Source organism: Tetrao urogallus (genome assembly GCF_951394365.1).
Source record: "Tetrao urogallus genome assembly, chromosome: Z".
NCBI lineage: Eukaryota > Metazoa > Chordata > Aves > Galliformes > Phasianidae > Tetrao > Tetrao urogallus.
In genome coordinates this window covers 49,713,339-49,725,877 of record NC_136816.1, presented here as the reverse complement: position 1 = coordinate 49,725,877, position 12,539 = coordinate 49,713,339, and the positions used below count along the sequence as shown (strand labels likewise).

Genomic DNA, 12,539 nt, shown 5'->3' with positions numbered 1-12,539 from the left:
AAGCTCTCTTTATCCAAATCCATGAGTTTTATAGCTTTTGCTCTTTCTGGTCTATCCTGGGAGGGGCAGGGATAGAGAGGACAAGTGAGCAGCTGTGGGTGCTTGGCTGCTGGCCAGATCAACCCACCACAAAGAGCTTGTAAGAGCAGAGCTTTATTTGTGCCCCCAGAGAGAGAAGCCAAAGCTGGGACCAATCTTCTTTGTCATAACATTGGAACAACTTCCAGAGGGGACTTAACTTCCAGCTGGAAGTCTCTATAGCACATTAGTATCACTCAGAGATCACAAAGCCTGAGATTATACCACTAAGAATATGGTTTGCCTCCTTGGAAGGATTTTTGCTTTGTTGTTTTTTCGTTTGTTTTGTTTTGTTATTAAATTATACTCTATGCTTCCCACTTACAGGGAAGACAGACTCAAAGACACAGGAGAATGACTCTGCTGACGATTACAGTGAAACTCTCAGCTACCAAAGCATATGAAGTTGCTACATCAAAAGAATGCTGAAATTCACATAAATTCACTTCTACAAGCAGTGCTTGGTTATTAGTTTTATTATTTTTTAACTTAATTTGTCTTCTATCAGCAACCAGATTTGAATTATAAAAGACATACTCCAACCAGCAAAATATCCAGGAATCAGAAGAATCATGTCCTTACTTACATGTGAGTCTATATTGCGCAGACAGAACGCACACACAGTCTGCAAGCACAGAACATCAGAAATACGGACTTCTCTGCTTGATTCTAGAAACAGCGTGCAACCAGTACCCACCATGTCTTTGATGGAAACATAGAAGGCATATACAGTGCATATACATGGCTGTCTGCTACGGAAACACCCACCTTTCTATTTATGACTTTTACCTTCTAATGCATGATCATCTCCACTTAATCACATGGACTGTGATGTACTAAGGACTGCTCCTGACCGACTACAGACAGGAGGAGCACCTGGATCTGTGGTCAGCAGTAAGGCATCTCTTGCCATGATTTCTGCTTTTGTCTCTACAGGGTGAGTTAGAGATGGAGCTCTTCATGTAGTACCCCACTGTGGTACTTCTCATGCAAGAATGGGCAAGGGGGACTGAAAACATGCTCCCCATTCCAGCAAGCATGGAGACATGGAGTCTCTAAACTCTTCTTCCCAGTGCAGGATGGGTTTGGTCTTACTGAGGAACACTGTGGTAAGCAACTATGGAAAATAAAGGACTGATTTAATCTGACAATAAACAGAAGTTAAAATTTGCCTTTTCTCCATTTTTGTGACACACAATTTGGTTGTTGTTTGACCTAAAAAAATACCAGGAAGTATGGATCAAAATTTTCCCCATACAATAAAGTCCAATTAGAAACATTTCATAATTCTCCCAAGTAATTGATAAGCAGTTCCCAAAAACTAATAGAAAATGCAGGCAATTGAGAATTAAGAGAAACAGATATTGTGAAAAAAAAGTTACGTGTGACAACCAGAAAACAGATGAAAAAAATGCAGTGATGTTTTGGCTACACATTTATTTTAAATCCATGATGGAAGGGATGAAAAGTAGTTCATCTGTAAATAATACTTAGCAAGGGTAAAAAAAAAAAAATTGTTTAAGTCTTCATTTTCAGATATCCAACAGACATAATGGTAGCAAAGGAAGACTGGGGAGTTGTGAGGATAAAGAAAGTATAATTCTGTAAGTATTTGTTAAATAACCTGTAACAAAATAACCCTTGAGTATACCATTAGGTGTGAATTATCCACTTAAAAAGTAGGGATGGGAAGACAAATTTCACAGTAGCATTTCAATTCAAACATTGTTCACCAATAACTTAATCCTGTGCCTCTGCTAGCCATCTCACACAGGTCAAAAACATATTTCCACAAAATACGGGCTAGGCTAACACACTGCAAGTACTTGTGATACAACACAGTTAAAAATAAACTCTCAGTCATTTTGCTGATTCATGTTAGCAGCTTAGCATCAGCAGGTACTAGTGTTGTGGCACTAATGTAAATTCATGCTAATTTTCTTCGAGATCATTCCTTAAAAAAAAACAGAGGTGGAATTCAGTGCCAGAATGATTGTTGCAGAAGTGCAAGAATTAATTCACTGGGAGGAAGGGGGAGAAGTGGGGGGGGGAAGTAAAGAGAAAGACAGAATTACTTATTAGCCCATCCTAGGCATTCTGATGAGTACTAAAAAAGGAAGGCTTTGTCGATGAATGTACCCAAGCACAGAAACAGTTGTGCTGTAAGCCTCTCCTGAGCTAACAAACCCCAGCTTCGCACACAAAAGAGCTCATGCCACTCCATTGGTTCCCCTGTTCTCCCAGCGTTGCCCTGTACCCTTGTGCCATTGGCAGCAACACACTGTGGGGACACCAGCCACTGCTGCAGCAGTGAGTCAGATCGACTCCCTATTCAAGTCCTATTTCACCTCCATTTTCTTTCATCTAAGGCATATATACTCTAAAACACAAAACAAGTCTGGTAGACAGCTAAAATTAACCTCTCTGAACATACAATGAGCTCAAATGACTCCTCTCGATAGCTATTCCAGCTATTAGAGCCTTTAATAGCTGTGACATCATATTTATAGACTGCCCCTGAATATTCCTACTAGACTACTTGAGTTCCTGGTCTGAATTAACTCCCAGGCCCTTAGTGGTGAGGCTCAGATACCAGCTGAGTTCACCTCTTCCTCTCATCTGCACAGATGGACATTGACGGGACAGACCTCAAAGTGACGGGCAAAGAGTCAGACTGATGATCTCTGCCCCTCCACCTCAGATGAGTTAAGCAAAATAGAGATCTGGCCTTGCCATTGTGGCTCTTTTTTTTCTGTTTGTTTCAATGTAATCGATAGGTTTTGCTTAAGAATTTACATTATCTGACTTGATGAATTTTGATTTCCTGTTTTTTTTTTTTTTAAAGCACAAGAACACTGCATTTTAGGATTTCATCAGCAACTCCATGAGCTCACACAATCTACTGGGCATATATTAACTGCTTTGGTAACACTAACGGGACTACAGACTGTTTTGGCAAACAATAGAGCTATGGATTTCAATGACTAAAACCCTCCTGATTCAAAACCACAGGACACTAATAATCCTTAATTGTAACTTCTGAAATGGTAACTCTCAGAATGAAGGGTGTTAGGCTTTCGAGATCAATGACAGTTTCAGAGAACAAGGCCCTTCCACAGGAAGTCCAGAGGAGATAAGCCCACAGACACAGCTGAAGCAGGAGGATACTGCTGGGATACCAAACACCTCTTTCACTTAGACAGGTTCCTCCATGGCCACAGGCAGGATGCTGAAAATCAAGGTGAGGAAGGTATGGAAGGACTTGCTTAAATCAGTGCAGTGACCAGCTGCTGACCTGTGGGTAATAAGAGACCTGATGCTGCTTGGACTTTGCTTTCCATAGAAGCCTGTTCTTCATGAAATGTTTGAAGCATAAAATAGCCACAGAGCTCTCTTTAGCAATAATTCTTCTCAGAGAACGAGGTTAAGGGTATGTATGCTATGTACTGATCGGCTATGTACTGATCAGCTATGTAAATAAAAATTATTTTATCTAGACAAGAGCTTGCATACACACCAAGGCAACAGCTGAACTCCCAGGTGGAAAAAACGGGACAAAATGGCAGGTGTGGATGTCTTGTGGAAAGCCCTCAATGGTTTCACCCCTAAGCAAAATCCAGTTACTCAGTCTTTTGTCAAGCAGGATATACAGCTTTATGCTGCTGAAACATACATCCATCCATTAATTGAGAAAGGATTGTTAGCAACAGCTGCAGTTTGAACAATCTCCATTTGCTCTGCCTCCTTACCAGATACATGGTTCCTTTTCCAGCACGTACATATTGCAACACATTGTTTGAATTTTTTGTCTTTGTGAAGTTAACATAAGATGGAAGTCATTGCCAGAACACGACAGAGAAAACAGAGGCAAACACCCATTTTAAGTCATGTTGCTTGTTGTCTTGGCAACCAGTTAATAAGTGCCGTTACTCATTTTTCACCAGCACCTGACAACATCTCTGCACATTTGGTATTATTAAAGAGAGTGCAAACTCAGCCCCTTTATAAGGTATCAGAGAAGATCTCGCTAGCATTTCCGTTCTGAATTTGATTTTTCAAGGAATATAAATCATCCATAAATTGTTCAGAAGCTGAGTATAGGATACATGAATACCACTGTGACAATCCATTCCCTTGGTAAAAGCACAAAAAGAGTGCTCAGATTCAGTCATGCTCTATTCTATATCAATATGTACATGGCTTTCACTGCAAACGAGGATTACCCCTCAAATTCCTCAAGAGAAAACACATAAATTATTGCTATGACTAACATCTTCTCTCACATGTCCTTCTTTCAACATTGCAGGCATATGGTAGGGTTGGCCCCATTTCTTCCAAGAGTTGTCTTGGAGAACAAGTCATACTGTTCATATTTCTGCTGTGTGTATCCTTGAGCTGATTTGAGAAGCATACAAGAATGCACTGAGCCAGCACAGCAATTATCATAATTAAACATGATAATCAAACAAGCTTCAGTCAGTATTTAGACCTCTCTGTACGAAGGGCTGTGCAGACTCACTAAATGATTCTCCCATTCCTCAAGAGTAAACTGTCCCTATGTTTGAGTCATACAAACGAGTTCAGTCTCAGAAGACTGAAGAAAAGGACTGTTTAATTACACCCCATTTGACATGGCACACATTATCCCATCACCTGGGATGAATACTTGCTTTGGACAAGAGGTCACCTAGTTACCCAGAGCCCACTGAATTTCTGAGTTTGAGACCACAATGTGATATGTACCCACAATAATCTCTTTAACACGTGTAGTATGTGTTGCCAGTTTCACAGGTTGAGCACTCACCAAAATTCAACAATCAGGCACTGTAACAGAAAATATTTTGAAATTATATCAACATAGGGCAACAAAAAAAATCCCATCCTCCTCACTCTATCAGACATGAGAACTCAAAGGAGCCTCAAGGCAGATTCAACATCAAAGAACCAGAGAGAGAGACTCAAATCTTGTCCTTTAATCTGTGCCATGGGACTCAAAAAGTGCCAGTGGGTTTCCACACAGTCTGAGAGAAGAAGCTGGTGAAGAGGGTTAGTTTTATTCCTGGATGTTTCTCTTTTTTCCAGGTTTAAAGCTCTCTCAGTACTCTTTCAATGTAGATTTTGGCAGTTTATTGTTTAAAGATTGTGCAGTGCTGAAAAACACATTCATTACTGCTTGTCATAGAGCTGTTGATGAATTCCAGTCACATGCAATTAAGCTGTAATTCAACACAATGACAGACAAAACAGACAAGTCTAGACAAACAAGAAAAAAAAAACACAATGAAATATATAATTCCTAAAGAAAAATTCCTAGAAGATTCTATATTATTGGTTGAAATTGAACTCAAATTTGAATTGAAAAAAAAAGGTTCATAATGTTCTTTCATTTATTACGTGAAACCACAGTATTTAACCATGTGAAACTAGCTTTATTTTAATTCATTCAATGCTATCAAAAAGTAACATCTTAATGAGATGGCAAAAAACATTGAGTGCATTGGAGTAATTCAGTCCTGAGTATTGCTTTACCAGTTGTTTTTTGAACCAGGTGAAAAGCTACAGAGGTACATCTTTGTCTTGAATCTGGCTCAATAGATAAGCAGAAATAATGGCAAAATTTGCTATATCCAATGCTGCAAGAGGAAGAATTCATTACATGAGATGTTTTGGTATTTTATTTAAAACCATAAGTCAGTGCAATCATGCTAGCAAGCTATCAGGATCTCTTCATCAACTGTGCACAGCAAAAAACCGTATGCATGTGAAGTGGCAGTATGACACAGCATTTCAGAGCCCTTTTCACCATGATCCTGAAGCCAGAGTTTAGAACATTTCTCACGTCTATGTTGTACTTGTCAATGTGCTCATGATCACAGTGTTTTCACCAATGAAAGCAAGCTGTACTTCGAGAAGTGTATATTTTGTTTATATATGGAGGCCAAGGTTAATTTCACACATGCACAATTAGCATTTGTGTTAAAGTAAGGAGATGGTTAAAAAGAAGAGATAAAGAAAAACTTACCAAACTGGATTCCCATGTAACCAGAACAGAATTGAATTTTACACTTCACAAAATTATTGGGGGAAAGGGGAGGCAACTTGGTGGTGTTTGTATCATTTGGTTGTTTGGTTGTTTTTTTTTTAAACCTGTGTGGATCTCCTAAAGAAAGGACAGGATTGAAGAAAAGGCAGCAGAAGAATTGGCTGAGTATCATAAGCCCTGTAAAGTGCCAGTTTCCTCGTAAGAGCCTATGAATGTTCCTGTGAGTGAAGGCAGACCCTCCACCCCTTGGGTTTTCATTACAAGAAAAGGTAATACTGTTTCTGGCTCTGTCAAACTGTAGAGCTAACCCTTCAGGTTATTTTATGTATGTGCTCTGCCTACCATAGGTAACAAGCTCCAGTCTCTGGGATTAGCCACACAGATTAGTGCAATACACACAAGTGATCCAGTCAAAAACTGAGATTCATTTCATTTTAATGGGGCCCCAAAATTAATCACAATGATACATATCAATCTAACCTAAAGTCTAATTAGTTTAATGCTTCAGACGTTTACTTTTGCCCTAACAGTTAAAAAACATAAGTAATTTTCAAGCAATATTAAAAACAAAACAAAAAAACAAAACAGAGCAAAGTATTCATTGTAAAGATCCACAAAGGAAAATGGGCGATGTAACACTTTGTCAAACATGCCTAAAAGCTCACCTCGAACTTCAGGAGAGAATCGAGCTGAATGGCGAGAAACAAAAAGTTTCAATTCTTGATCCAAGTTGCATTCAATCAGGTCTGTGTCCCATGATCGGATTCCTAAAATTCAAAATACAAAAACACATCTAGCTTGATATATCAGCACTAGAAAATTTCTCAGTTTACATCCAGGTTATTTGCATATTTTTAAATTCCAAAAACCAGTCTCTCTTTCTGTCACACCTCACAACCAAGTTTTGCAAAGTGCTGAGTGCCCAGACAAAGCACTCTGGACAGGGATCAGTCAGACGCAAGAGGAAATCTGCCTTTCCAAATGGCAGATTCCTTTCCTTTTCCTTTCAAGCCCCTGCTTAATGATTGCTTGTCCCACATCCTAGTGGCCACATGGTGAGAAGTCACTGATGTCCCTGAATTGACTTAAAAATAGCAGAAGACTAATTTATAAAAGTGAAAATGTGAAATGTGAATCAGGTGACACTGTATTTGCTCCCCTGAAAGAAGGACAGCATTACCTAACACGTTGCAAGTTAATATTTAAATACAAAGTACTAAGGCCACCAACAATATAGAGACATGAAGCTGCTTGAATGGGTTCAGAGGAGGGCTGCAGGGACGACTGAAGGGGTGGAGCACCTCTCTTATAAGGCAGAGGGTGCTAGGCTTGTTTGGCTTGGAGAAGAGAAGACTCCGGGGAAACTCTATTGCAGCCTCCTATTACTAGAGGGGAACTTAGTGACAGGATGAACACCAACTTTTTATGCAGTCAGATAATAATAGGACAAGGGGGAATGGCTTTAAACTAAAGGAAGGGAGATTCAGGTTAGAGGCTAGTAGGAAATTCTTTACTTAGAGGGCGGTGAGGTGCAGGCACAGCTGCCCAGAGAAGCTGTAGATGTCTCATCCATGGAGGTGCATCCATGGAGGCCAGGCAGGATGGAACCCCGGGCAACCTGATCTGGTGGTTGACAACTCTGCCCACATCTGGGGAGTGGAACTAGATGATCTTTGAGGTCCTTTCTAACCTAAGTCATTCTATGAGTTCATGACTTCTTTATTCAAAAACCTTTGAAGCATCCAAGATTTCAAATTAAAATGTAAGTGATCTTTTATTTATGAATATCAAAACCCTAGTTTTGATATTTAGAAATGCTACCCTTGATCTTTTTTCTTTTAGAAAAGATAAACATCACATCTGTGTTCTCCCCTCAGCTACAAAGAAAATGAGATATTTGACACATGATCATAAAAATATACTTTGGAATCACACATTTTAAGAATTGACATTTGATGGGGGAGGAAGGAAGAATAACCGAAACCAAAAGATAAGTTTATTTTCCTACTGTATGATTTTGATGACTATCTTTAAAAACAAACAAACAAACAAGTCAAATTAACAGAATACATTTTAATACTTTTCCATAGTTTTCCTGTCAAAAACAATGAGCAGACAGTTGCACTTTATATAGGTCCAGACACTGTTGTAGTTTTGAACACCAACATTATTGTGATTTTTATGTTTTTTTCCTAAGAGATTGTCTTGAAACCTATACAGATTAGGTAGCAAATGCCAAAGGAACTGCGGATGAGAAAGCATCTGTTGGCCCCTTCCCAGAAGTTTGGCCACGTCTGTGCATGAAGACATTGGGTTAAACCACTTTGGGTCTTGGTACTTCTGGACTGGAGAAGCCTGAAAAGGCATGTGGCCAACTCCTTACACTGTGCGACCAGTACTAGCACTTCTGCTGGTAACTTGATCTGGGTGTAAGGCCACTAATTTTCCTGTCAGCACTGCCTCCTGTGCTTTATCTTGTTTTAAGGCAGCAGAAACATCAGGGCTCCCTCTGGCAGATCCCATGTTGCAGGGCTGAAGGATGAGGAGGAGAAAGAGCAGAGAAACCGGATCTGCTCTCCTGGTCTTCCATTGCAGCTCCGAGGAGTTTCTCCATGCAAATACAGGTATCTGCATTTCAAGAGCTTTTTCAGAGAGAATTCATTGAGTACTTGTTCCTTGTCAGCAATCCAGTCAAGGTGTCTCTGGGATATCCTCCCAGTTAGGTAGATGCAAAGCTCTCTAAAGATCTCTAAAGAGATTTGAAAACACAGTATCATTTATGTTTCACTACCACTCTGAAGTAAAACACTTCTGTTTCCTGACTTAGACATCATTGTTCAGAGGCATAAGCGGTGACTCTTCTGCAAGTCTCCTTTTTTTCGTTTCTCAAAAATCTCTTGGCCATATGGTGCATTTTCAGGGCGTAGTTTTGGCAGGCAGACACAGCTCAGCAAGCTTTAATATCTTCCAGGTGTTGGAATATTTGAGAGCAAGAAAGTGAATATGATATATTGCTGCACACATACAGCACAGATGAAATATGAGTAGTGAACTGATGCTGATAACGAAGTTGGAGTGCACTGAGTGTTGAACCTGAAGAAGCAAGAAGACAGCAGCTCACTGGTCTTCAACAGCGAGACTGCGTGGGAAGGCTGCAAAGCTTTCTGGAGGTCAGTTAAGCAATATGGACTATGATTCAGCACTGCTGCTAATGACAGAGACTGCCCACCATCCCAAACCATTTTCTTTTTTTGTTTGTTTTTTTTTTTTTTGCAGTGGTGTATCATTCTGATTAGGCATAGTCATACCACTGAGCCCATCAGTGTCCAAAATGCACTACTTGGTGCAAAATAACTAAAAAGAAATGCTTAGATATGCTATCCACACTGAGTCTGAAAATGAGATTTGGGTAAAATAGGCCAGATTTGCAGATGCATGAATCAGCATTTTGGATGCAAAAATTATACAAATACCTTAAAATGTAACATAAATGTATCAAGTATGTTATATCACCAAATCAAGTTTGGATACAATGGAAGTAAATCTTGAACAAAAATCCAAGGTCAATCCAATGATGTGTATTATTCTCAGCATGGAAGAAACTACTGGGAGGATGACTGAGCTGTAGCTATTTCTTTCTTTCTGCAGTCTCTGGAGCACAGCGCCACTAGACACAGGGCTAATGAGACGGCAGACAGGGCACACCCAGCAGCATCTGCCAAATCAGTGGAAAGATCCTGAAGCTTTCTCCTTACTCCCCTCTTCTTCTTTACTGGATGGTGGGTTGGAAGACTGCCCCCTCAGCAAAATGGCATCCCAAATGTGATTACTGAAAATGCAGCTTGCCAAGCAATTCCCACTTCATGATATATTAAGAAATGACTCTGCATTCCACCAGGTTACGTAGCATCACGCCACTGATGTCCTATCAGGAGATGTTTTCGCTGGCGTATTGCTCTGCAGATCAGTGCATGAATCCATAATTTTCTCTGGTACTTAGAAGATGCACCAGAGAAGACCTTGAGGCAGAGTTATCAAGAACCCTAAAATAATTTATGGCTTTGCTGAGGACAAAGGTTGAAAGAAGCCAGTTTTTCCCAATTATACTGCACTTCCCAAAGAGAAAGATTAGTCAAGCCCTCAAATAGACAGACCTTCAGACTTAAGAGTGTACTGATCCAGAACAATGCACCCCAAAATCTGACCAAGGTTTTCTTCCTAGCAGGCAAGATCCCAGTCCAGGAAGAGTGAGGTGACTCTCCCATCCAAAATGATGAACAAAAATGCCAAAGTTTCCTTTGAATATCTAGAACTGTAAGCAGGTGCTACGCTTATTGGTAGCAGCAACAGAGCTATGCAGCAGCAGCTGTACAATAGAAGCTTCAAGAAGCAACTGAAGAACATTTCTTCTGAGCAAGGACGACATCAAGATGTCTTTACAAAAGTTTTATCCATTTGCTCTATAAATTGCATCAATTTAATTGAAATTCAGCCAATTCACTTCCAACAGAATCAACAATTAGTTAAAATGAGGGAAGCGCAGTGCTGAAGAAGCTCTGAATGACAAAGCATCTGCATCAGTAGTTCTCCCTAGGAGACAATGGTTGCGATAAAGATCAACGGGTTTCGGTGAAGCTGGTAAGCTGGGATGAGGCAGCTCTTTACCGTGAACAGCCATGAGAAAGAACCATGAAAAATCGCCAACTGCAGCAACAAGGATTGAGAACACAACAATAGAGACAAGCGAAGTCCTAGCTGGAGTGCTGAACCACACCTACATGCAAGGCTGCTACCAAATCCCCCTTGCAGGCTCCCTCTCTCCTTTCTAACAATAGCACAATTCTGATTTTTGCACTTTCATCAGCCCAGATCAAGGTGTATGCTAAAAAAATCACATCTTAAGCTAGTTTAGCAAACTACGGAGTCCGCCAATCATTCCTTTGTGCTTCATACCACTGTTACAGCAACAGGGCTTTTCACCTCCCCATGCACACTGCAATATCCTTTATTAGAAACCGGATCAAAAACTTACAGAACTTGGTCATTTCACGTACGGTACCTTCACCTAAAGCTGCCTTTGGGAAAGGACAAACGAGCAGCGAGCCACAGCAGCCCGAGATGGACAATAATGAGGCTGGGCACTCAGACTGCAGCCTCGTTACCAGCATCTTTTTATTTCTTTCAACACAGGGGTGGGTGTGTGTCACGCTCGGGTCCCGAAGGATTCTGCATCGCGCTGCCGAAACTTGGGCACAATGCGCAGGGATGGAGCCGCAGTCCTGCGGTCGCTGGGAAAACGCCCCATCGCCGCCGGGGTCTGCGGCTCTGCGACGGGGACGGCGATGGGGACGGGGATCGGCTGCAGCCCCCACCCAGCTCCTTCCCGGCGGCGGCGGCGGCGGCGGCGGCGCGGGCGCCCTTTGTCCGCTCCGGGCTGCCATAGGGACCGCAGTGCGGACTGCGCCACGCCCACCCGCCGGTGTCTCCGGGCAGACAGGCTGGGCGTCCGCCGCAGCCCCGACAATGGCGCGGGGCGGGAGCGCGGGGCAGGGGCTGCGGGCGCGGGGCGGGGGGACCCCGCGGGGCGCCCAGGGGTGCGGGCGGGGCCGGGATCCGCGGTTAAAGAAAGAGAAGCGCCGGCGCTCGGAGCTGGGCTGGGCGTTTCCCCGCCCCGCAGGGGGCAGCGGGCGCGGCAGTACGGAGCCCCCCGCCGGGGCGCCGCGGGCAGCGGGCGGGGAGCGGCCGCCGGGAGCGTGCGGGAGGGAGAGGGCGCCGCGCTCCGAGCGCTCCGCCGACGCCGTCTCACCTCGTTCGATGTTGGCGATCGCCCGGCGCAGGTGCTCCTCGGTCACCAGCTCGCCGATGACCACCAGCAGGTAGAACTTGCTGTCCAGGAAGCGGTGCGACAGGCTGGGCGAGGGGGCGGCGGGGTTTGGGAGGCTGCAGGAGGGCTCCGAGTCCGCTTCCACTACCACGGTGGCCATCGTGCCCCCCGCTCCGCCCCGGGGCTCCGGGGCGCTGAGGGGAGAAGGAAGGGCCGCTCGGCGGCGGCTCCGCAGGCGGCAGGGAGTGAGGGCGGGCGGGGAGGCGGCCGCGCTTTTATACGGAGACGGGGCAGGGCAGGGACCTGCCGAGGAGGAGGAGGAGGAGGAGGAAGGGGGGGAGCCGGCGCATCCCCGCCGCCGCTTTTCCAGCATCCACGGCTGATGTCATCTGCAGCAAATCCTCCCCGCGGCGGCCCCCGGAAGCAGGAAGGACGCGGGGTGCGAACAACGCCCGAGGGTCGTCGGCGGACCCCAAGGTCCCGCTGTCTCGCAGTCCGCGGCCCTCGATGGTTAAGGCCACTGCGGGGCTACGGCTGCGCCCAGCCGGGCGGGATGCGGCTCTGGGACCCGGCCTTCTGCAACGCCCTGCGGTG

General features: G+C 43.7%; 1 protein-coding gene across 5 annotated transcripts in view; it reads right to left on the bottom strand.

Annotated features, from left to right (window-relative positions):
- Nucleotides 1-12,105, bottom strand: part of MAP1B (microtubule associated protein 1B) — a gene marked incomplete at both ends in the record, with an annotated part of 61,642 nt that extends 49,537 nt beyond the window's left edge. For all 5 annotated transcript variants that reach the window (XM_079548183.1, XM_079548185.1, XM_079548187.1 and 2 more), the window contains 2 exons: nucleotides 6,787-6,888; nucleotides 11,928-12,105. In XM_079548183.1, coding sequence (XP_079404309.1) covers nucleotides 6,787-6,888; nucleotides 11,928-12,105 — 280 coding nt within the window. The remainder of the gene's footprint in view (nucleotides 1-6,786; nucleotides 6,889-11,927) is intronic.
- Between the last annotated feature and the right edge of the window lie 434 nt (nucleotides 12,106-12,539).